The following is a 25,886-nucleotide window of genomic DNA, read 5'->3' as shown; positions in this document are numbered from 1 at the left end:
AAACAGCTGAGATCCTTATATAAATGGTGCAAACTTCTCATGCATGTTGTATTTACTCACACAATGGTCCCTTGGCCATAACTTTTGGGCCCTCAAAGGAAAAAGCGAACAGCCACATGGATGCAGTTTTTAGGGATATTGTAAAAAAGGCTGCTACCCTGCTTATCCGCTTTATAGGACTAGAAGAGCTTAAACTGGAGTAGGAACCGTACCAAGCTAAGACTCAAGAACACTTAAAAGAGAGATTCCTTTTTACCCTATCAAGACACAGATGGTTACTATGGAATCCTCTCTTTTGGATTATTCTGAAAGGTCAATTTATCATCTGAAACAATTATAGCCTTGAGGCATAAGGGTAAATGTCCTGAAATTCCTTTCTGCCCTATGATTTCAAAATGCAGGAAAGGACTAGAATTCTTGAAAATGTTACCTGAAAACAAATTTAGGTAATCCATAAAGTGCAAAGCAACATAAAAAAAGAGAGAGAGAGAGAAAATAGACCTGCTTCTGGTGAATGTCTATGTGCTCTGAATGCCAACAGAAGTAAATAAGCTTATGAAAAGAATTCTTTTAGAGTAGACTGATAATGATCTGGGATGAAAAATCCTGACATACGAATGTATTCATTCAGTCTGAATCCTATGCAGAACCCACGGTCGTCCAACAACCGAGTCCCTCCTCCGCCAGCCAGTTAGCTTCTGAAACCTACCTCCTTCACATTTCTTACACACAATCCCTAGCTTTCCATGTTTACTGCCACAACTCCACATCAAGCCCTTAGATCTCTTGTCTAAAATACTGCCCTAATACCCTGAGTCCGAATCTATCTGACACATCATTGCTATATTAGTTCTCCTAAAAACCCAGATCCCACCTCAAAACTTAGTGCTTTTGAAGCTTCTGTGATTGGTAACTGTCCAGAGAATAGTATTTCAGGGTATTCAGGGCCTAGATTTCTCTAGAAGAAAAATACTAGATCATATGGTATTTGTCTTTAACTATTTTCTCTACCTATTTCTCTTACCATTATACTCTCTAGCTCCATCCATGTTTTTGCAAATGGCAAGATTTCATTATTTTCTGTGGCTGAATAATACCATATGATTTCACTAATACATGGAATTTAAGAAATAAAACAAATGAGCAAAGGAGAAAAAAAGAGAGTGAGACGAACCAAGAAGCCGACACTTAACTACAGAGAACAAACAGGTGGTTACCAGAGCAGAGGTGGGTGGGGATGGGGGAAATAGGTGATGGGGAGTAACGAGTGTATCATCATGAGCACTGAGTAATGTACAAAATTGTTGAATCACTATACTCTACACCTGAAACTAACAGAACATGTTAACTACACTAGAATCGAAATTAAAAACAATAAAAAATACTAGAAACAGCAAGAAGACTTGCTATTTGCTCACAGGAAAATAACTCACAAAATAAACAGCTAGGGATTAAAATTTGATAAAATACATAGATTATGCAAACACTTCTCAAAATAAATCTGATGAAATACTTCCCGATGTTCATGGTAATCCACGAGAAAAGGCTAACCTATCAAATGAGTTTGGGACTAATGGGTTAAGAAAAGTTAATTTTTATAGACTTCTTCAAAATTCCTCAAAACCTCAAATACGCTAATTTCACAGCAAACCTTCAAGAAGGTAATATGGTACACATTCTTCCTCAAACTTATTTATTCACAGAGCCCTGTAGAGGGGAACACATGAACATTTCAAGAAACACATTCCAAGAAATACACCATTTGAAGAACATCTGGGAAGAACAGAGTGTTTAAGGGTCCAGATAGGGGCCCACATAGCTGAGCGCATCACAAGCTGGAGAAAAAGAAAGGGGTTCGGGCACATTTTCAATGTGCTTATGCCTCTGAAATCATCAGCTTTTGCTTTCTCCACAGGACTGAAACATTGCTGGCCCTAATGAGGACACGAGAGTACAGAAACAGAGCTAATCATTGTCTACAGAGCCTGCTGGTAATAAAGGGAGACGAGCTTCCTTCCCAGGAGGCCAGAGCTTCCCGGCCCACTACGTACACACTTAATAAATGAATTACACTTAGGGTCTTCCATTCCCTGATTTTAACCTACCCTGTTTCTCTGGCTGTAAAGCAAGAGGATTCGAAGTGATCTTTCTAAATAGATCTGATTAATGGTTCTATTTTTGCGAAGTTATTTCACATAGTTCTCCATTATGCACTGTATATAGTTCAATGAAACTGGACTGTGCTCTTTTGCTAAATGCTAAATCACTCAACATACTGGCCCTCAAAGTTTTTTGCTCCTGAAATCCTATTACCCAAATTTCCTCTCCTGTTCAAAGAAATGCTAATTGCTTCCCAAAGCTCAGCTCAAAAGCCCCTTCCTTCACCACCCTTTCCTCTTCCTAGACCTCTGTAACATAGGATTTGTTCCTCTCAAGGTACAGACTTTACCGTTACTGCTGCCTTCAGACCTTCTCCAGCACTAGGGTACTCTGGTGCACTTTGGATCTTTTCCCAACACTAAGCACATTTTGCAAACAGCACACAGACATCTGAAGGGATGCCTGTGATCCCCTGGTGCCTGTAACAGGCACACAATGCCCCGTCCTCTGTGCCCCCCTCCTCTGCTGCTTGGAATCCCTGGCCCTTTCTCTTTCCCTTCTGCCCTAAGCATTAGCCTCATCCTTTCTAAAGGAAAAAAAATGACACTAACATATTGTGTGCAGGATACAATATTCTGTGCTGGGTACTTCACCTTTCTAGAGGCTATGTGTCAAAATAGATCAATAGGCTTGGTATTCTGACCTGATGATTCTTCTGATGAATTTTTATCCTGCACGGAGAGGTACAGAACAACTTCTAATCACTATGCCAGACAGCAGGGCATTGGTTACATAAATTGTGGTATGCTTACATGACTGAATATAACGCAGCTATGAAAAATCATGGTACAGTGCAGGTTTTCCCAACTGGCACTACAGGCATTTGGGGATGAATGTTTCTTTGTAGTGAGAGGCTGTCCTGTGTGCTGTAGGACGTTAGCAGCCTTCCTGGCCTCTACCAACTAGATGCCCACAGTGGTGATGATAAAAAATGTTCTCAGACGTAAATGTCCCCCGAAGTGATGGCAGGGGGTGGGGGCGGGGGGAGTTGAGGTGGCAGACAAAAATTACTCCAGATGGAGAACCACTGGTTTAAAATATTCTATACACAGAATAGGCATAATATACTAAGAGAAAATACAGTTATAAAACATATAGTTAGTATGACCACATTGTTTAAAAAATGCAAAACAGAAAGGTGAGTGTGTATACGTGCGTGCATGTTTGTGCGTCAGAGAGAGACGGAGATAGCTTTACTAAAAGGTTATTTTTCTCCCAAAATGACTGCTTTGAAAATGAAGGAAAACACTTGTTATGCTTATATATTACACAATGTTGCCCAGAAGTCAGTCTCATTGTCAAGCTATCCCGCCCCTCAAAAATCATCCTGCCAAAGCTGAGGACTCACAAGCTAGGGCATTCTGCTGGGATGGGGCCTCACGCATAGCACTGTTCAGTAGTCAAGAGAAAGAGAAGTGAAATTTAATTTGCATTCCAGTTTACATAGTAATTAGCTATATCTACTACCGTACATATTTGCCTTCTGTTTTCTCTCAATTTTCTTAAGAAAAATAAATGGATGAGATTTTGCTAGATCTGAAATGTTGTGAATGGAGTCTTCACTACTGGAGTTAAGAGTCAAGTAGAATAACATTTGGATAAAATTCAAGTAAGCTGTTTTCTGTTCAGATATTATGCTTAATGGAAACTTGATTGAAATAGAAATATCCAAAAAAAGTACTTTTGATATACCTGTGTTTTGCACAATTCCATTAAGTTTAGCGATGTGGGTAAAGGAAGAGATACATTCCTTGGATTGCATGAGAAAATAAGCCAACACAGTATCTTGTTCACTGCTGTACCCTGTATGTAGGCACACGGTAGAAGCGCCCATGTACTGAATGAATGAATGAATGACATGCGTTACAAATATGCTAATTCTGGGCTAGGCACTTACATATACACTATCTCACTGACCCCCGTACCCGAACAATTCTACAATGTAGGTATTGATATCCCTTAGTCTACAAATGGAAAAACTGAAGCCTTAAATGCTAACTGAAATACAGATGTGACTAACTGAAATAACCTTCTATTAAATCTGAACTTTCACTTTCCTTTCTTATATGGGACTCAACAGTCAAGCGTGCTCCAAGGCCCATCACTAAGCTTTTAAGGCTCGCTTTCTCATAAAGCCTCGGCGTACGGTAACACTGCTCACCAACAGGCCAAAGCCATCTGGACAAGCACAGCCTCTCTGATCCCCAGCGCAGGCCGACAGGGGTCTCCAGGGAGCGAAAATGACACAACGCTAAAGGTCAGTGCCAACAGAGTGCCTCAGGCAAGGACAGCTACATCTCTAGGAAGAGGAAGGAGGAGGTAGCCGGCAGAGAAAGAGAGCGAGAGCGCAGAAGCGAGAGGGGAGAGCAGGAAGAGAAGGAGAAGGAGCAGAATAGGAAGGATGAAGGCAGGCCAGAAGTCAGAACACCAGCACTTCTCTCTGCAAGGTGGAAGCAGCACTCACCTGGGGAGTGCTGTTAGACCAGTCAACCAGACTGGGGGGGGGGGTTCCCATCCTCAACACTCCAGCCTATGCAATCCACCAACAGAGATGATGATTTGTAGACCAAAACAAAACGAAATGAAGGGAAATACACTATATATTCAGAGGCTGTCAACGCATTTCTTGATACCAAATACTTCTTAAATCAAGTCTAACTCCCACTGAAAGGCTAAATGGACAATGTCTGTTTATTCAAATAATGGTAAATGGGTCTTCTAGTACAGGGAACTACCTTGAAAAAACAACTTTGTCAAAACACTGCCAGAAATACTTTTTTAAAAAAAACCTACAGTAAAAAGGCCTAGCTATGCTGTTCAAATTATTCTAAATATGTGGTTAGGAAAACAGGAGCTCAAACAGTTAATACAGAAATGAAACACAAGAAGGTAGAGTTCTTCTAAACCACAATTCAAATATCTGAGGTAGGGCTTCCCAGTTTTCAAGGCAGTTATACAATCTTCTCTAATCCTCACATTAGAGCCTTATGAAGTAAGTAGGAAAGATGTCATTATTTTATTTTTGAAGATAAAGAGACAGGCCCAAAGAGCTACGTAATTTTTGAATAAGTTCCAAGCTAGTGAAGGGTAGAATGAAAGCTTGAAATTAGGGCTTTAGGCTTTTTGATACATGCTGCTTCTAATTTTCCACTTTGAAAATAGTGAAAAAGACACTTGGAAACCCCAGGAATTTGTATTTCTTTAAACCATGCTCTAAACTGCCTTATAGCTACCTAAATAATAGTAAATATTCTTAGGTTTGTGGTTTAAGTATGTAGGAAGACAAAATACTTCAAGGATAAGTAAGTTCAGGTCATCCTTAATTGGTGAGCGTTATTTATGAAGAGATGAGGAGGAGGATGGAGGACGGGAGGGAAGAAAGCCAGAGACAGCCAAGCACTCCCTTAGCTAGGGCATTCACAAAGTAATCACAAGAAACAGCGCCCCAGAACAACATTTCAGATCTAGCAAAGTTAACTCTAACTTTCAAAAGGCCTAGAATTTTACCTGTACTGTATGATCCTCAATATATTTACTTCAGGTATTTTGTGTGAAGTCCTTATAAAGTCCTGAATTTCATAAAAATAGTTTTAGAAATGCTTTAGAAAGTATGACAGCTAGTCCAATTCATTCTTTGAAAAAATTCCTTTAAAATTTCCTATCACTTTTAAATCTGTTTAGGGGACATGGGGCACGTGCCCATGTCGATTATCTTCTTTCAGCTGACTCTGTTAGGGCTTTTTTCAATGAAACAGATGTCCATGCTCTCTCGTTTTACCACAGTTTGGCCTGATTCAAACTTTTCTCTATTGCCTATGCCTGCATTTCGTAAGGTGCATACTGAGGACCACAGCCATTAATAAATGTTAATGTAAATAGACAAAAATGAAGAAAATCTTAACAATGTATAAGGAAGACCCCATCTTGAAAAGTGACAATGGACATTAGCATATTAAAGGTTCTAAAAAATTCTGTACTAAAGAAAAATACTTATTTTTACTTTAGTCCATCTCATCACATTTATTTGATTTGTACCCACTATAACAAGAAAATCTTGAATTATCAAACTGGCTACCCTACATCATTTTCAATGAAACCCAACTCAGTATAAGTCACACAAACGTAAAGTCCAGGATATATTTTACTGATACATATATGAAGTCATATTAATCTTACTGAACAGTATTACTTTGGGGGAAGGACATTAACATGACTTAGATTGAGAGAATTATTGATTAGCTTATTTTGTCTTTGAAGAAACTTCCTGGCTAATTTAAAACTCCAATCAAAGGAGGTAAGGCCTAGATTGACTACACATTTTTGAATATTGAAATAAGAGCTAACACCAGTTTAATACCTTTTATCTTTAAATGCTAATTTCTCCAACTGGCTTCTCCAAATTATATCATCCTCTGTTTTATTGAAGAACATCAGCTTCACTTTCCTTAAAAGAAAAAACAACAACAACTCAAAAAGAACAATTTCGATTACATTTATAAATACGCATGAATGGAAAAGTCTAAACGTAAAGTGGCATGAAATTTTTTTTAGTGCCAATTAGGTAACCAAACGTATCAAAAATAAAAGAATCAAGTTAGTAAAACAGCTAGGACTGGAAGACGTAGGGTAAGAAATGATTAATGGGGGAATGAGAATATGTCTATCAAGGTCCACTGAGTAATTAATTTAGAACACCTTATACTAATCTAACAGCCTCACAAAGGACAGTAATTAAAGATAAAATTACATACCTGAGACTGGGTATGTTAGTCAAAGCATAAGTCAGTATTTTAACCATTGGTGTGAAGCCTGTTCCAGCTGCCAATAAAATGAGGTCTTCTAATTCTTGGAACTGGGATATTTTAAAATTGCCCTCAGGATTGCTTACGGAAACAAAATCTCCTAAACAATGAAATATAAACTAAATCAGAAAAAAAAAATCAGGGAAACTGAGGTTTAGCTAGTCGAATTTAGAACACTGATGAGTAACAGGGTGAATGCATAACTTTCAGACTACGTCTTAGCCTTTAAAATGTATAAGGAGTTTTGGAAATACTCATTAAGCCCCCAAATATATTTGGATTATATCATTCTATCCAAATCAATTATGAGATTTTACTAAACTCATTTCCCATCATTATTTTCCCAAATCATTTGGAGTCTCTAATTTACAAACTGACAAGTACTCAAGTATAAATTGTCAGTAAAGAATTGATCGCTAAACTAAATTACAAGCACCTCGAAAGCAAAGTTCACGTATACCTGCCTTGCACAGTACAAGGTTGCGAATATACACTCACTACTTTTGTATCGATTCTTAGCTACAACAATAAAACCAGGAGAGAAAATTGAAACAGAAATGTCTTCTACAGTCATATGTCAGTAAACGTGCTAACGTCACCTCCATCAAATCTTTGAAAAGACCTATTGATTAAACAACAGCTGTTCTGAATTTCATGCCTATAAAAACAAAGACCAGAAACTATACTTAGAGCATGCTACTTCTTAATCTAGCATAAGAATATTTGAGAAAAAATATTTGCAGTGCATTTGATATAATTGCTAGGTACTACTCAGAGAACTGCCTTTAGGACATTTCAGAAATTTCCAACGTAATTCTAAAAATAAAAAAGTGAAGTTAAACATTTTAAAAACAATTTCAAATATTTGCTTTATTTTTGCTCAATGCTCATAAATTTTCCTTCTTGTCCATAGCAGGATAGTAGGAATCTTGCAGTAATTGATGAATTAAGTATTAGAAAGGAACAGAAACTTCCTGTCCTAGTTCAAAAGGACCATAAGATCACAATATCTTCAGGAAAAGGTCAGCTGGTTGTTGACTAAAGACGCCTCAAAGAATGATGCTAACTTGATAACTTTTGTCAGCACTCCAGTCCTTCCAAGGTCAGAAAACGGAGGAGACTCAGGCGAGGGACCTGATTTTAATCAAGTTCTCAAGATAGTAAAGTAGACCTGCCAGAACAGCAATTAACTGATTTACAGAAGGTCACGTGCACCTAGCGACCTGAGCCTTACACACCCACCCAGGGCGTCTCATCCCCAGGATCAGAACATTTGGAAAGCCAAAATAATCATAAAAGAGTTGCTTGGTGAACATGGAATTGAAACAAAGAAGTGGGTAATCTCATAGGGGAGCTCATGTAGGCCGTGATGAGGCTTCATGAGTTATCACTCATGTCTAAGCAATACAAATACTTGTGCTATGTCTAGCTCCCCTGGATGAAGCTGAAAAAACATGGGTCTTGTTCTTTGGGCTTTCCTTTTCCACGCTGCAGGCGAACTCTCCACCCTGCTCTGTTCACACAATCTCTATAAACAGGTTACAATAACGGGTTCAGTTTCCACATGCTGTATCACAATCACGCATCAGTCTACCGTAAGGTAATAGTGTCACCTTTGCTAGATTTTCAGGCATTCCAAGATTCTTTAGGTTCACATTTATATCGGTATTTTGATTTATGTAATCAAAGAGGACTAACCACATCCACTATGCAGAGACTGGCTTAACTTTCACAACACAACCAATTGTCTTTATTTTCCCAGTTTTAGTGATCTGCTTCACTGGTACCTCGAGGTTACGGCTAATGCTGTGTTACAAACGGGAAGAGCACTTCTACTGTTAAACAAAGGGCAGTGAAAAGTTGCAGATGCAGAAAGAGGGACAGAAACAGGAACAGGGGTCTTGAAATCTTAATAGATTTCATTATAGTCTTTTTACTAATTCTTTCAAAGTACATTTATTGAGAGCCTATTATGTGCCAACTGCCATGCTAGGTATGGGAACTACAAAGATAAGACAATCGTTACCCTCAAAACTCAAAGTTCTGTAAAGAAGGAATGTTATTTATTCTGATCCTAGGGCTATGAACAAAGTATTAGTTACTGAGGGGTTCAGGAGAAAGGAGGCTTCATAAAGGATGTGATATTTTGTTTGGGTCTTTAAAAACAAAAGCTACCTGACAGGCAGAGCGAGGGGTGATGGGCACCCTACATGAGGCTCCCGCATGTACCTATGAGGGAGGTGACGGATGCATGGAACCCTGCGGAGCGCTCACACGAGCAGTTACCGCAAGAGAGCCAGCTGGAGAGGTCACCCGAGTCTGTGCTGAGAGAGCCGGACGTGCAGGGGACTTAATCAGCTAAGGAATGGACACCCATCAGAAGTTTCAAAGCTGCAAAGCAACCTGATTAAATCTATCCTGAGGGCAGTTTGGAAATGCAGATAAACAGAAAGAGAAAGACACTGTTAGAGGCAACTGAGAGAGAACAGTTAGAGGTCACGAGAGAAATGATGAAGGCTTAATCTGAGAGGGTGGCAGAAGGGATAGAAAAGAAAGAGTAAAAAGTCACTGGTTGGTAGACTCCCTAGAACTTAGCAGCGGCCTGGACCGGCAGGGGGAAAATGGAGTCCAGGATGACTCAAGCCTGCAGACTGGTCAAGGACGAACCGTGAGGCTGTCAACAACAAAGATGAGGAATGTGGGAGTGAGGATAGGCTGGGTGGGCCAAAGAAATGTGACTCTGGTCGTAGACACGTTGAGTTTTATTATTTCACAGACTCCCCCATGGAGATAACTAGAGGACAGTGTAACACGTGATCCAATCTAGAACACAAATGAGGTTTAAAAAAGAATACTAACCAATCTGAAGATGATCAAGCTCTGGTGTGAAGAGTCCAGCAGGATAGATTTTGATCAAAAAGTAGATGTATTTATTGTTGAGAATAACTGGTTCCTTGACCTCTGAGAGTAAGAAATCAGATACAGGTGTATATGGCTTCACAATTTCAGTACCTAGAAAAAGTTATGACAAAGAAATTTAATTCTAAAAATCTCAAAAGCTCTGAATAAAGGTGAAACATACTAATTTTATGATGCTCTCAGTACATATTTAAAACTGTACATCTAATGCGTATGTAATTCTCTCTCTCTACATATATATGTGTGTGTGTATGTGTCTGTGTATATATAAGTGTGTATGTATGTGTATATATATGTGCGTGTGTATGTGTCTGTGTATACGTGTGTGTATGTGTCTGTGTATACGTGTGTGTATGTGTCTGTGTATGTGTGTGTGTATGTGTCTGTGTATATATGTGTGTGTGTCTGTGTATATATATGTGTGTATGTGTCTGTGTATATATGTGTGTGTGTGTCTGTGTATGTATGTGTGTGTGTATGTGTCTGTGTATGTGTGTGTGTATGTGTCTGTGTATATGTGTGTGTGTATGTGTCTGTGTATATATATGTGTGCGTGTGTATGTCTCTGTGTATATGTGTGTGTATGTGTCTGTGTATATATATGTGTGTGTGTGTATGTGTCTGTGTATATATATGTGCGTGTGTATGTGTCTGTGTATACATATATGTGCGTGTGTATGTGTCTGTGTATATATACGTGTGTATGTGTCTGTGTATATATATGTGCGTGTGTATGTGTCTGTGTATATATATATGTGCGTGTGTATGTGTCTGTGTATATATATGTGTGCGTGTGTATGTGTCTGTGTATATGTGTGCATGTGTATGTGTCTGTGTATATGTGTGTGTATGTGTCTGTGTATATGTGCGTGTGTATGTGTCTGTGTATATGTGTGTGTGTATGTGTCTGTGTATATATATGTGTGTGTATGTGTCTGTGTATATGTGTGTGTGTATGTGTCTGTGTATATATATGTGTGTGTATGTGTCTGTGTATATATGTGTGTGTATGTGTGTGCGTTGCACAAGCCTATGCATGCTGGAATAATTTACACAAATCAATACTTTAACCATCATATAAACAATGTATATTTATTAAGTGGGGCATAAGATGATAGGGATTTATGGTAATAAACTTAGACAACCATCTGCTCTATCAGGAGGATATAAACTTGTAATGGGTTACGAATAAAAAGGCATCAAAATTTTACACGGATATAAGAATGTACTTACATAATAACTTTAATCATGCACCAATTTTTTAACAATGGTTACTGACAGCCATGGGGATCATTTGGGTTGAGAAAGGGAAGAATTTCACTTTTTTACTCTATATACTTTGAATTGTTTTAATGTTTTAATATATGATATATTACTTTGGCAACTGAAGGAAAAAATATGCATCCAATTACCTCTAAGAATATTAAAAAAAAAAAACCCAGGATAAATTTAGTAAGAATTCATGTTATATTTTAGCTAGCCAAACCCCATAGAAAGAGGAGTCACCACACATTGAAAAGACCCAAATTTTCTACGTGGCTCCTCGACATACACAGAATTCATCTTGTAAATTCTAATACATCGACAGTAACTGCGCTGCAGAGGGGACCAGCTACTGAATGACAAGCTGGCACTGGCGATGATGAAGGGAGGAACTTCCCACCACCGTGGTAATAGGCTGTCCCGACCATGTCGGCTACACTGACTGTGGGAAACACTGTGACTGACGTGAGAATGTGACCTTCTGAGGCTTCGAAAGGCCAAGAAAATGCTAGATGTGGTTAAGAAGGGCATTTAAAACAAGTACATAAGGTAACTTCAGGATGAAAATGAGGGGAGAAATTCACAGTAAGGAGTATCTTTATAGAGCTTCTTATCCTGGTGGCACATGTAAGGACATCATTTACGATCATTCACTCACTTTGAATTTTATAAATTCAATTCCATAAATGACACAAGCAGACGTGGTTACAAAGAGATACTGGCACGTGTTTCTAATCGTTTCCCCCACAGGACCACCTGGGCACTCCCCTCACCTCTTCCCTTTAAGGTTCTGGGAGTAATACATTCCAGTGCTGGTGGAACTCTCTCTCCCCAACTTGTGGCAGTGTCTCTGCTCCCCACAGCGGATGGTGCGGCTACGGCTCCAACACATGAACGTTGAATCTACTAGCCTAGAATTGGGCCATCACTCAATCAGCAGCCAGAAACATGGATTGATAACCTAAATAGTTACGTACTAAAAGATGAGTACTGATTTGGAAGTGCTTATAAATAAAGAAAATGCTTCCCCAAAGCCTCCATTTACCTTACCTGTAATAGGCAGCTTGAGGTAAACATGTTGCCCAATTGGCACCTGAAGATGAGTGCTTGGTGGCAGCATCAAGCAGAAAAGCTTCGTATCATGAGTAACACCTTCCTTGGAAATTAACTGGCACTTTCTGTAGTGCAAACCTAGAAAGCGATTCATTTTCTCTTATTGATGAATACATTAAATAAGAAGTAACACCAGACCCACCAAGTGAAAGCACAGATTCAGCTTTTCTGCTTTTGCAAGCTTGAATTTCACGAAAATGCCTACGCACTTTAGAAATTCATCAGTAGTCTGAAAATCTTACAGTTGGAATTTCACTTTATTTCCTGAGATATCTATTTTCTAAAACCGGCCAATACTTCTGTAGGTTGAAAAACAAACTCTATTAAGTGAGTTTTATTTCCTCATGTCTAATTATAGCATATTAAAAGCATTACATTCTAAGAAATTAAAACCTATTTCCTCATAAATTCACTTTTAAACCTTAGTTACAGCTATATAACTACATTACAGATGTGGAAAATATCTGATAATCAACAAATCTACATTCTAAAGTCTTATCTTACAGAGTGGTCTTGAAATTCAAGTATTTAAGGTTTAACAATACTCGTACTATTAAATTATTTTAAAAATACTTCTTTGATAAACACAGGAAAAATACACATTCTGTTTCTCTATGTTTGTGTATGAATTATAGAACATTTTAACTGTCAAGAAACGATTAAAACAGAAAAATTAACTTTTATGTTTAAGGGTGTAAGTTTTCACTACCTGGAAAATTAATTTAAGTGAAAAATGAAAATTCCTAGTTTGTACTACTAATATACAAATACACAAAAAGGAACAAAGTGTTTCTATAAATACTGAAAATATTTAAAATTAATATCCCAAGCTCAGGAAATATTTATCATTTGTATACAGAGCAAAATAATACCATTTAGGTTAGAAGAACTTGTTATAGAAATTCTGAAAGCAATAATATTTTCACTTACAGAACTCCTGTGGACACAAATAGCATGCCAGACTAGACTGATGATATTGGTTTGTTTTGCTATTTCCTTGCTTATAAAACAGCATTTACAGATATGGAAAGGAATCAACTCTGATTCCTTTTTTTTTAACCTAAAAATATTTAAGTAGGGACAGATTTATTCCAGATCTTAGGAAGTGAAGGCCCAACACCTAATAATCAATGGTTTGTGGAAAACTGAAATTCACTTATAATCCTAAGAAATCATTTTGGCCATGGTTTCATCCAATTTCTCTTTTTCCCTTGTCCCTTCAGGCCCTAAAGACCTTGGTCACTAAATCTTCCCCCTGCTTCCCTGGTGGCTCATAAATTTAGAGTGCAGCATTGCACACCAAAACCAAGGGGCATTACTGAACTCACCTCATTCTAGTGCCCGGGCAGAGCTCAGACCAGATTACAGCTAAAGGAATCACTGTAAAGTTATCCTAGAACACTTAACCCAGTGTTAGACTGACAAAGGATCAATGGACATAGGCTCACCTAAAAGGAGAAATGAAGGTTCAAATGATCTATCCCTTCCTTTCTGGGACCCGGAGTGAGAATACAATCAGAGGCCCACATACTATACGCGTAAACATTTAAAAGTTATAAAACAGATGCATAACTATTAAATAAAATATGTTCTATGCTGTACCATTAAATAAACCTTCATGATGTCCTAGAAGGTTACGTTCAAAATCAGGATTCTTGAACTCCTCAGAGTTCTTTCCAGGAAGATGGCAGAAGGATGAGAGCTGCACCCCCCACTGACTGGCTATGGCCCGGCCCCCACTTCTTTTCTCACCTCAGGCTCTGTCTGATACTGAGTGGAGCCTTATGCAGGTATGGACAAACCAGCCCATGTTTAAGCTCATCCTCTTGCTTTCCTCATAAACAGCCCTGGCCACTCTTCGAATGCAAGTGGATCTGGGACTATTTGAGCAGAAATTCTGGGTTCCAGATACCTAGCATGCAGCTGTGGAAGGATAGAGGGTGGATGTTTCTTGAGGTGGGTATTTCTTGGCCTTGCACCCTTCTCATCCTGTGGGAGGGATATGACCGGAAGACAGACACTGGGGAGTTCTCTAAGTCTGGAGTCCAGGGCAAGTGCCTGTCTGGCCCAGGTCTGAGGGCCTTAGTGCTTTCTTACAATAAAATTGAATGCATGCCCTCTGAAAATGTTACCGCTGCTGAGAAGGTTCATGTTCTGCCTTGACAATTTCAACTCTCGCATTTGCCAGAAAGGATCGCTACAGGGGCTATGCATCTCCTCAATTATATTTCAAACACAACGAAAGCCCGGGTTACAGTAATTTACTGACACTTCTTGTTAAGTCCATCGAGTACCCAAGAGATAATTTCAGCATCTTGCCTAGAAGTCTGCCCTAATTTCAAAGAACATCCAGATTCTAAAAGTCCAGGAAACACTGAAGGAAGTTTTCATCTTTTAATTACACTGAGAGAGACGGCACAGACACACGGCCCGGAAACACAGAGGAGAAAAGACAGGGAGCAGACGCGCCGACTACTTTGGGCTGTACGGTGCCATTATTTAAGTGTCAGGTTTTGGGCTTTGTAAGCATAAATAATTATACAAGAAAATGAAAAACTGAAGTAATATAAGATGGTGAAACAGAAGCATAAGACAGAAAAATTTCTGTCCCAAACACCTAACTTCTCTTAGTAACATACAAATGGTATTACTCGGGGTAATACTAAAATACTAAGGATAATATGATTAATCTGGGCATACTGCTTTCTTTTGGTTGAAAAGAAACTGTATTTTTTTTTCTAAAGAACAGAATTTCACAAGGCTCAAATCTAGACAAAGTCTTCAGTGGGAGAGAGAAAACAAAGAGAACCCTGGTTACGAGTCCACACTGCCCTCCATCTGGTCTTTAACTCCTACTTGAGCTGAGCACACTTTTAAAGCACCCATCCACTCTTACTTTCCCTACTAGAAACAGAGACTTAGAGAAGTTAAATAGCTTGCGCAAGGTCACAGAGCAGCCGGAGAAGATGTGGGAAGAGGCAAAATGTGATTAGAGTTTCTTGCCCCAGTTCAGAGGCTTTGTTCAAAAAGTCCGAGAAGCCACTGTTCTAGACGAGCTTATGGTTTGGTGTCTTCCTCCCTCTTCTAACCATGTCATTCAAGTACAAATATTAATAGATTATCCCTCCACCCTTTACAACTTCCTAAATAACTGTTTAATGTACGAATTAAGGAATCAGTTCAGCAAGTCAAGATTCTTCTCAGGTATATCTCTTCTTGAACATTCCCATTCTCTACTATTCTCATCAACCACACTTTTTCTCAGCACTCATTAATTACTACTTTCGATCACCTAAATGTCATTTACTTACCTCCTAATTTGCAATCTACCTTTACTCATTTAGTTCTCCATGATCTTCCTAAACCAATGTAGGGCAACCAATTAGCTGGATTTTAACACACTCAAAAATGCAGTCCATGGAAAAGAAACAACCCTAAACGTACTAACATCTATAATAGTTAAAAATATATTTATGGGGGCGCCTGGGTGGCTCATTCATTAAGCATCTGCCTTTGGCTCAGGTCATGATCCCAGCGTTCTGGGATCGAGCCCAGCATCGGGCTCCCTGCTCTGCGGGAAGCCTGCTTCTCCCTCTCCCACTCCCCCTGCTTGTGTTCCCTCTCTCACTGCCTCTCTCTCTGTCAAATAGATAAATGAAATCTTTAAAAAAAATATATATATATATACACATATATATATTTATGTACATACTTAAGTATGTCCACACAGAAAAAAACACAACCTACAGCCATTCAATACAATAGACATTCCACTCAGAATCTGTCACAGTCATACGGTTTCCACTCATTTATGGAACATAAGAAATAGGAAGATCAGTAGGAGAAGGAAGGAAAGAATGAAGGGGTAAACAGAAGGGGGAATGAACCAGGAGAGACTGTGGACTCTGGGAAACAAACTGAGGGCTTCAGAGGGAAGGGGGCTGGGGGATTGGGACAGGCTGGTGATGAGTAGTAAGGAGGGCACGTATTGCATGGTGCACTGGGTCTTATGCTCAAATAATGAATCATGGAACATTACATCAAAAACTAAGGATATACTGTATGGTGACTAACATAACATAATACAAAATTATATAAAAAAAAGAATCTGTCACTGTTCACATAGCAGGGGCCAGGCTGATTTAGCTTGCTAGCTATTTCTGCCCAGACAGTGACCTTGATGAGCAATGAACCTGACTGCAGGGATGATGCTCAGAACACCTGAGTATAAACTATTTTCAAGCACTGTACAAATGTTTAACATTTTGACCACTGATAAAATAATTCAAAGTTATTAAGTTACTAGAATATCTTCCTATACTGAAGACACAACAAAGTTGGAATATTACTCTTAAAAACATTACATAACTGCACTTATTTTTTGTTTTTAAAAAATTATTGAGGGTTTTCACTAATTTTGATAAAGCTTCTGCTTAATCTCTAGTAGTTTAGTTTCAATATCCTCACTCAAACCACTCTGTATATATGAACAAGAACACACAGGCTGCTTGAGTGGCTCAGTCGGTTAAGCATCTGACTCTTGATTTCGGCTCAGGTCATGATCTCAGGGTCGAGGGATCAAACCCCACGTTGGGCTCTGCGCTGGCCGTGAAGTCTGCTTAATATTCTCTCTCTCTCTGCCCCCCTACCCCATTCTCTCTGTCTCTTAAAAATAAAAATATATCCATCACTTGTCTTCATACACTAAGGATGATGCGTACCTGTGGACACATGTTTATTCACATATTAGAATAAAATACAATGAAGCAATGCTCAACGACTGAGAATTTTCATACAGAATTGTTAAATTAGTATTATCAAATCGACAGTAAAGCACAGATTCCTCTTTGTTTTCGCTATCGTTAGAAAATATTCCTAACGTTATATTAAGGTGTTTCACTACCTCAGACTGATGGGAACGGAGTCTTTCAAGGTGAGGATTGGGTGGAGTTAAACAGTAGTGTTAAACTAGGACAAAGGCGGCTCCTTCTCCAAGGCTAGATTCGACGGAGTCTAGACCGCACGCCATTTAGCAAGGCTGTCACTAAATCTGAATGCGTCTACGCCTGGCACCTTTCCTCTCTTGCTCCGTAACCAGTAATGCAGCCAACACTGTGCACCCAAGTGCCCGAATCATCCGGATTCTAAGGTTAAACTTTTTCCATTTTATCTTTTAATACAGCAGATAATTTCTTACTCAGGTACAGTCTGCCCCATCTTTTCTGCGTTTCCTCAGATTTCACGCTCGGGCCATTCTAACAGAGATGAAACTAAGACGGCAAGATACCAAAGCACTGTATGGTTACTGAGCACACAACACCTTCGTGCGTGCTGGGCGGAGGAGGTGATGGAGGGGAACAAAGCATAGTTTTCCTTTGCTACTTGCACTATTTCTTCATTTCTAGTAATTCTGAATGCTTATTTTAGACAGCAAATAAACATGGATGTGCAGGCAAAGACTGGGCAGACGTGTGGGGGTGGCTCTTCCTACATCTGCAAGAAGGTCTGTTCCATGGTGAGCAAGCAGCTTGCCCTACAAAAGGCTCAATTAAGTGATTGCTTACAGTGCGTCCACAAGGACATTTATGAGCGCAGACAGTACCTCAGTGTGCATGCGTGCATGCGGTATCTGCAGTTAAGAAGCCTTATGAGGGGCGCCTGGGTGGCACAGCGGTTAAGCGTCTGCCTTCGGCTCAGGGCGTGATCCCGGCGTTATGGGATCGAGCCCCATGTCAGGCTCCTCGCTGTGAGCCTGCTTCTTCCTCCCACTCCCCCTGCTTGTGTTCCCTCTCTCGCTGGCTGTCTCTATCTCTGTCAAATAAATAAAAAAAATCTTTAAAAAAAAAAGAAGCCTTATGAAACTAGACGTCAAACCATGCAAAACGGTTCAGCTTTCTAGGTTAAACATAGTAAAATACCAACAATTTCACATAGTTCAACTTAGATTATAAAGACTAAAGTTACAGATTCAATACATATATTTAACATGAAGGTTTATAAGTGGCTGCTGACATCAAAATTGTGACAAAATTTTTTAAACTCTTTAAACTTTGTATCCTGACGTTCATTTACGGAGGTGTTCATTGGCAAATCTACAAAACTAACTCTGTCTGGTGACCAAAGGCCCCACACTAAAGGCAACTGCAATTAAAATAAAATTTTAGGTTGGCTACAGAAATAGTAACCCAATTACCTATCAGTTGCTGACCCTTAATAGACAAATAAGGCCCTCGCCCATCACACACACACACACACACACACACAAACACATACACACACCTATTCACTCACAACCGTCACCTCTGAGGGGAAGAAACTGGGAAGCATCCAACTCAAAACTGGGAGTCTAGTTGCACGGACACAGGTTACGACATCGCATCTTACATTCGGGTTAAAGGTAAAACTGAAGTAGCTTCTCTGCTCTTCTCTGGGTTCTTTGCTTTATTTTAATCTTTTGTGAAAGTAAATCCTAGATTTGACATGAGAAGGTACTGCATTACAAGTTTTAGATTTACAGGCTTATTTTAATAAGACGAAGCCAGCATGCTAGTATCGTAAAAGTCAATAATTTTAGGGGCGACTTGGGTGGCTCAGTTGGTTAAGAGTCTGCCTTAGGCTCAGGTCATGATCCCAGGGTCCTGGGATCGAGCCCCGCATCAGGCTTCTTTTCGGCGGGGAAGCCTGCTTCTCCCTCTCCCACTCCCCCTGCTTGTGTGCCATCTATCGCCATCTCTCTCTGTCAAATAAAAAAAAAAATCTTAAAAAAAAAAAAAGTCAACAATTTTAACATATTGAAAACCTAGGAACACGAGATGGACTGTAAACATTTGACATTACTGATGGCAAGTTAATAGTAATAATTTGATGATACAAGTATTCAGCTTTGCTAGTGATTAATCCACAATTTCTGTCATGATTTAAGTAGTGGAAAGAACAAAGAGGAAATCATCTTTGCTAATTCAGTCACATAAATAAACCATCCCCTAAACTCTGAGTCATTTTCCAAAGTGAAAAACCCAATTCAATGAAAAATACTGCATTGATCCAATTTCAGACAAGAAAGCTGAAGCTAACTGACGGTTCAGGACTCAAGCAGAAATTTATGGCAGAGACAAAAGAGTTCATGGAAAGCCTCGGGAAATTACTGAGAAAACTTGAGTGATACTCACTCTAACACTTTCCAAATGGAGGTCACCCTTTGTTCTTAGTATCATCTATCTCTTGGACTTGGCTTTTATCTGGTTTACTATGATTTTTCAATCACTAGATAGATAATATCAGGGCAAGAGATTTCACTTTAACAATATCTCTTTTCGTTGTCACTGTCTTTTATCTATTTTCTTCCGATCTGCTGGATTGCACTATTATTCCTCTACGTTCTCTCTCTCTTCCTAATACCACAAAATTCTGGCCTCTGCTCCTATAAAAGAATTCTATTTTACCTTTCCCCACTTGTGGCTTACACTTTTCTTTCTCTACAGCCTGCAAAATGCCTGGCACAATAAATACCTAGTAACCATTTGAAGCTCTTCCTAGAAAACCCTTCATAGTTTTTTGTTACTTGTTTGAAAGTTATTTTCATTACATTGCTTGAAATTCACCTCTTTCAGGGAGTCATTCACAATGAAACTCATCCGCATCCGTTTGCTGGGGTCATCTTGGAATATGCTCAGTGACTACGGAACTTGCTCTTGTTGGTCTGTTGCTTTATAAAAAGTGTTCTTCAATCTCATACTCCGGGAAATAATTAGCACAGTGCCTAAAACAGCTTTCTACTCACAGTGTATACTCAAATAATGCTACCTGATAGCGTCTCTGAAATTAAATATTATCCACAAATATAACTTTATAGTTTTTAAAATATTTATAATAATGTTAAATATTTAAAGATGCTAAAGTGAATACCTGCACTTAATTCCTTCTAACTCCCCTAAAATAATAGCAAAGGTGTGTGTGTGTGTGTGTGTGTGTGCGCGCGTGTGTGTTTGGTTGGTTGTTTTTTAAAGCATAAGCCTGCAAGGACAGAAAGAATGGAAATACAAAGCAACAAAACTTTAGGAGCTGACAAGGCAAAGAAACGACTGGTAACTGACTCAGCGGACTCAATAAAGCTGAATCTTAAATTAGAAGTAAAGAAAGCCAAGACTTGACTCACTTGAAACAAAAAATCCCTGAAGCCTCAGAAACTGGCAGGACCAATTACATCTGGAATCGGAGTGAAGGTGGAGCTGAAACCACGTTCTGAATGGAAGTTCATTTAAGAAATCTAGATGCTCCCACCCGTACCTTTGCTGAAGTCTTCCCCTACTTAGCATGGCCACACGTGACCCTGTCCTATTCCGGGTAAGTGTAAGAAGTGTACTCTCTAGAGTGGGTAAAACAAAGAGTCTCTCGATTGGGTATATGCTAGAGGCTGAATTGTGTCCCCCTCAATTTTCCCATGTTGAAGCTATAACCCCCAGTACCCCACAATGTGACTACTTGGAGCTAGGTTCTTTTAAAAGGTGAATTAAGTGAAAATGAGGTCATTAGTGGGGGTGATCCCTAATCCAATATGATTGATGTCCTTGAAAAAGAGGCTATCAGGGGCACAGACACACAGAGGGAAGATCATGTGAAGATGGCCACCCACAAGCCAAGGACAGAAGCATCAGAAGGAACCAACTTTGCCAACACCTTAATCTCGGACTTCTGGCATCTAGACTGAGAAAATGAATTTCTGTCAGCAGGCCGCCCAGTCCGGTGCTTTGTTACGGTAGCCTTAGCAACGAATGCAGGACGCCGGGCAACAAACGAACAAAGGAAACTAAGTTTACAGATACCCAGTCTTCCTTCCCCACAAGACTTCTGAAATTCTGGGTGCAAAGTAGGAGACTGCCCACTCTCAAGATTCTGACAAAATACTGGCATTGAACTCGGGAACAAGGGAACAATCCACCCGCATAGTTAATATTACTGTCAATAAGTCACACCCACATGCACGACGTTTCTGAGCAGCTTTTAGAGTTCCACCCCCAGAAATACGAGCAGTCAAGGATCAGCAGACATTCCAGGAAGCATCTAACATGAAAGATAGACTAAAACAAACGCAACTTTGGGGACAGAGGCTACATAGGGAGAGGGAAACTAAAAAGCTCTTATCAGTAATCATTAACAAGAGAGGCTATTAAGAAGGGGATGCTAGGGGCACCTGGGTGGCTCAGTTGGTTAAGTGTCCAACTATTGATCTCACCTCAGGTCATGATCTCAGGGCTGTGAGAAGACCTGTGTCGGGCTCCATGCTGGGCATGGTGCCTGCTTAACATTCTCTCTCTCCCTCTGTCCCTGCCTACCCCTCTCTCCCTCTCTTAAGTAAAAAAAAAAGAAAAAAGAAAGAAGAAAGAAAGAAAGAAAGAAAGAAAGAAAGAAAGAAAGAAAGAATAGGATGCTAAAACAAAGGAAGAGAACTCTTAGAAATTAAAAATATGACAGTAGAAATGAGTAACTCACTAGAAGAGTTGAAAGACACAGCTAAAGAAATCACTCAAAAAATAGAACAAAAGGGCAAAACCGAAAAAATGAGCTATTTAGAAGTTTAAAATGTTTAAAATAAGAACACTTCTAGACAGCAAAAACAAACTATGAAGAGAAGGAAAATCAATAGTTCTCAGAACTGAAGGTCATAAGTTTCCATAATGAAAAGATAGCACAAAGGAGAAAGAGCCAGCCTGAAAAATGAAAACAGACCCACATTAAGGCATATCAAATTGTGAAATTTCAAAATTCTTGGAACAAGGAGCAAATCCTGTCAATTTCCAAAAAGAAAATACAGTGGACATTTACTATGTGAAAATTCATCAGGTAGAACACTTTTAATATTCATCCCTTTACATAAATGTTATGCTAACATTAAAAACCTAAAAAAATAAAGGATAAAGGGAAATGAATGAAGATATGAAATGAAGAAGGAAATTAATTACATCCTTTAGGAATAAACTGAGACAATGGTTTAGATAAGCAGAAAAACAATAAACATATCTTCTTTAACATAAAAAAATGAGATGTGCATACAAGGTATAAACTTAAACTTGGTTGTGAACCTTTTCTAAAAAGGAACCTGAAGGAGTAAACGGTTGAACAACAGTCTAAGCACAAGTGGGCTTCCCCATTCAGGTATCACTATCTAATAACTTTGTAATGCCTAACATTAGATAGTAGAGGCTGAAATTTAATCTCTATTAAAAAAAAGAGTTTTCCAAGCAAGTAAAAGCTAAAGGAATTAATCACCACTAACCCAGTCTTACAAGAAATGTTAGAGGTACTTCATTAAGCTGAAAAGAAAGAGCACTAATTAGTAAGAAGAAAATATATGAAAGTATAAATTTCACTGGTAAAGGTAAATACATATAAAGATAGTGGATTAATCACTTATAAAGCTAGTATGAAGGTTAATTACAAAAGTGATAAAAACAACTATAACTACAATAATTTTTTTAAAGTTTACACAAAAAAAGGTTTTTATTAAATGTGTCATCAAAAACATAAAACATGGGTGTGGGGAAAGTAAAAATGTAGAGTTGTAGAATGCATTCAAACTTAAAGTTGCTATCAACTTAAAATAGACTGCTACCAATACAGATTTTTATATGTAAGCCTCATGGTAATCATAAAGCGAAACCTACAGTAGATTCACGAAAGCTAACAAAAGGAATCCAAAGTGTGACACTAAAGAAAGTCATCAAATCTCAAAGAGAGGAAGAGAAGAAGAAAGGAACAGAGAAGAACTACAAAACAGCCAGAAAACAACAAGATGGCAAAAAGTACACACGTATCAATAATCACTTTAAATACAAATGGACTAAACTCTCCAGTCAAAAGACATAGAGTCGCTGAATGAATTCAAAAACAGGACCCATCCATATACTGCCTACAAAAGACTCACTTCAGATGTAAGGACACACACAAATGGAAAGCAAAGGGATGAAAAAAGATGCTCCATGAGAATGGAAACCCAAAAAAGCTGGGGTAGCTATACTTATATCATGCAAAATAGACTTTAAAACAAGGACTGTAATCAGAGACAAAGAAGGCATTACATAATGATAAAAGGGCTGATCCAACAAGAGGATGTAAAATTTGTAAATACTTCTGTACCCAACAGAGGTTAAAGTATCTAAATATATCAACCAAATATTAACAGACCTAATGGGAGAAACTGACAATACAGTAATAGTAAGGGACTTCAATATTCCACTTATACCAGGAAGGAAATCAATAAGGAAACAGTGGCCTTAAATGACATATTAGACGAGACTGACTTAATGGATAAACACAGAACATTCCAACCAAAAGTAAGTAAGAGAGTACACACACATTCTTATCAAGTGCACATGGAACATTCTCCAGGATAGATCACACGTTAGGTCACAAAACAAGTTTAATACATTTAAGAAGATTAAAATCATATCAAACATCTTTTCCCACTACAATGGTATGAAAAGTTCACAAATGTGTGGAGATTAAACAGCATGCTTGAACAACCAATGGGTCAACAAAGAAATTAAAGGAGAAATCAAAAAAACTTTGAAACAAATGAAGAGGAACTACAACATATCAAAATTTATGGGACACGGCAAAAGCTGTGTGAACTTCTAAGAGCTTAGAAGTTCACAGTGCTAACTACCTACCTCAATAAACAAAAAAATCTCAAACAAACAACCACTAGCTTCACATGTCAAGGAACTAGGAAAAGAAGAACAAGTGAAGCGCTAAGTAGAAGGAAGAAAATATTAAAGATCGGAGTGGAAATAAATGAAACAGGGACTAAAAAGACAATAAAAGACATCAATGAAACTAAACTAAGATCTGGTTCCCAGATCAGATAAATAAAATTGACTAACCCTTAGCTAGACTCACCAAGAAAAAAAAATAGGGCTCAAATAAATAATATCAGAAACAAGAGAGAAAATGTTACAACTGATACCACAGAAATATAAAGGATCATAAAAGAATTCTATGACCAATTATACACCAACAAATTGAACAACCTAGAGGAAGTGGATAAATTCCTAGAAATATACAATCTTTCAAGACTAAATCATGAAAAAATAGAAAATCTCAACAAACCAATTACTAGAAAGGATTGAATCAGTGAGTAAAAACCTCCCAACAAACAAAAGTCCAGGACCAGAAGTCTTCACTAGTGAATTCTACCAAACATTCAAAGTAAAGTTAATGCCAATCCTTTACAAACTCTTCCCAAAAAAAGAAAAGGAGGGAATGCTTTTTAACTCATTTTATGAGGCTAGCATTACCCTGATACTAAAACCAGACAAGGAGACCACAAAGGAAGGAGTTTATAGGCCAATATCTTAATGAACATAAATGTAAAAATCCTCCACAAAACATTAACAAGCTGGACTCAACAATACATTAAAAGGATCATACACCATGATCAAGGATTTATTCTAGGGACACAAGAATGGTTCAGCACCCGTAAATCAATGAATGTGATATATTACATTAATAAATGGAAGATAGAAATCATACAATCATCTCAATAGATCCAGAAAACGCATTTGTCAAAATTCAACACCTATTTATGACAGAGTGGGTCGAGAGGGAACACACCTCAATGTAATAAAGGCTGTGAATGACAAGGCCACAGCTAACATCATACTCAGTGGTAAAAAGCTGATCAGGAACCAAGGAAGGATGCCCCTTTCACCACTTTTATTCAACACAATACTGGAAGTCCCAGTCACAGTCATTAGGCAAGAAAAAGAAATAAAAAGCATCAAATTAGAAAGGAAGAAGTAGAACTGTCACTATTTGCAGATGACATAATATATAGAAAAAACCCCTAACGACTCCACCAAAAACCTGTTAGATATAATACATGAAGCTGCAGGATACAAAATCAATACACAAAAAATTCTGTTGCATTTCTATACACTAATAATGAACTACCAGAAAGAGAAATTGAGAAAACAATCTCATTTACAATTGTATCAAAAAGAATAAAATACCTAGGAATAAATTTAACCAAGGAGGTAAAAACCTGTACTCTGAAAACTATAAGATATAGATGGAAGAAACTGAAGATAGCATAAATAAAGGGAAAGAAATACTATGCTCATGAATGGTAGGAATCCATGAATATTGTTTTAAACAAAGTCCATACTACCCGGAAGTATCTATAGATTTAGTGTAATCACTATCGAAATACCAACAGCATGTTTCACAGAACTAGAACAACTAATCCTAAAATTTATATGGAATCACAAAACCCTCAAATAGCCAGAGCAGAGAAAGAACAAAGCTGGAGGTACCATACTCCCAGTTTTCAAACTATACCACAAAGCTATAGTACGCAAAACAGTATAGTAGCCATAAAAACAGACATATAGATCAACAGAACAGAATAGAAAGTCCAGAAATATACATAGAGATTCGAAGGGGAACATGCACCCTAACATTTATAGCAACAATGTTCACAATAGCCAAAATATGGAGGAACCCAGATATCCATCGACAGATGAGTGGATGAAGATGTGGTGTGTGTGTGTGTGTGTGTGTGTGTGTGTGTGCATGTGTGTATAATGAAGTATTATTCAGCCACCAAAAAGAATGAAAGCTACCCATTTGCAA

General features: G+C 38.4%; 1 protein-coding gene across 10 annotated transcripts in view; it reads right to left on the bottom strand.

Annotated features, from left to right (window-relative positions):
* Positions 1-25,886, bottom strand: part of LOC100465774 (cytochrome b5 reductase 4) — an 87,811-nt gene that overhangs the window by 15,399 nt on the left and 46,526 nt on the right. For all 10 annotated transcript variants that reach the window (XM_034648220.1, XM_034648223.1, XM_034648222.1 and 7 more), the window contains 4 exons: positions 12,195-12,335; positions 9,822-9,974; positions 6,912-7,062; positions 6,518-6,604 (listed from right to left, as the gene is read on the bottom strand). In XM_034648220.1, coding sequence (XP_034504111.1) covers positions 6,518-6,604; positions 6,912-7,062; positions 9,822-9,974; positions 12,195-12,335 — 532 coding nt within the window. The remainder of the gene's footprint in view (positions 1-6,517; positions 6,605-6,911; positions 7,063-9,821; positions 9,975-12,194; positions 12,336-25,886) is intronic.

Source organism: Ailuropoda melanoleuca, chromosome 19 (assembly GCF_002007445.2).
Source record: "Ailuropoda melanoleuca isolate Jingjing chromosome 19, ASM200744v2, whole genome shotgun sequence".
Classification (NCBI taxonomy): Eukaryota; Metazoa; Chordata; class Mammalia; order Carnivora; family Ursidae; genus Ailuropoda; species Ailuropoda melanoleuca.
This window is presented reverse-complemented; position numbering and strand designations above follow the sequence as displayed.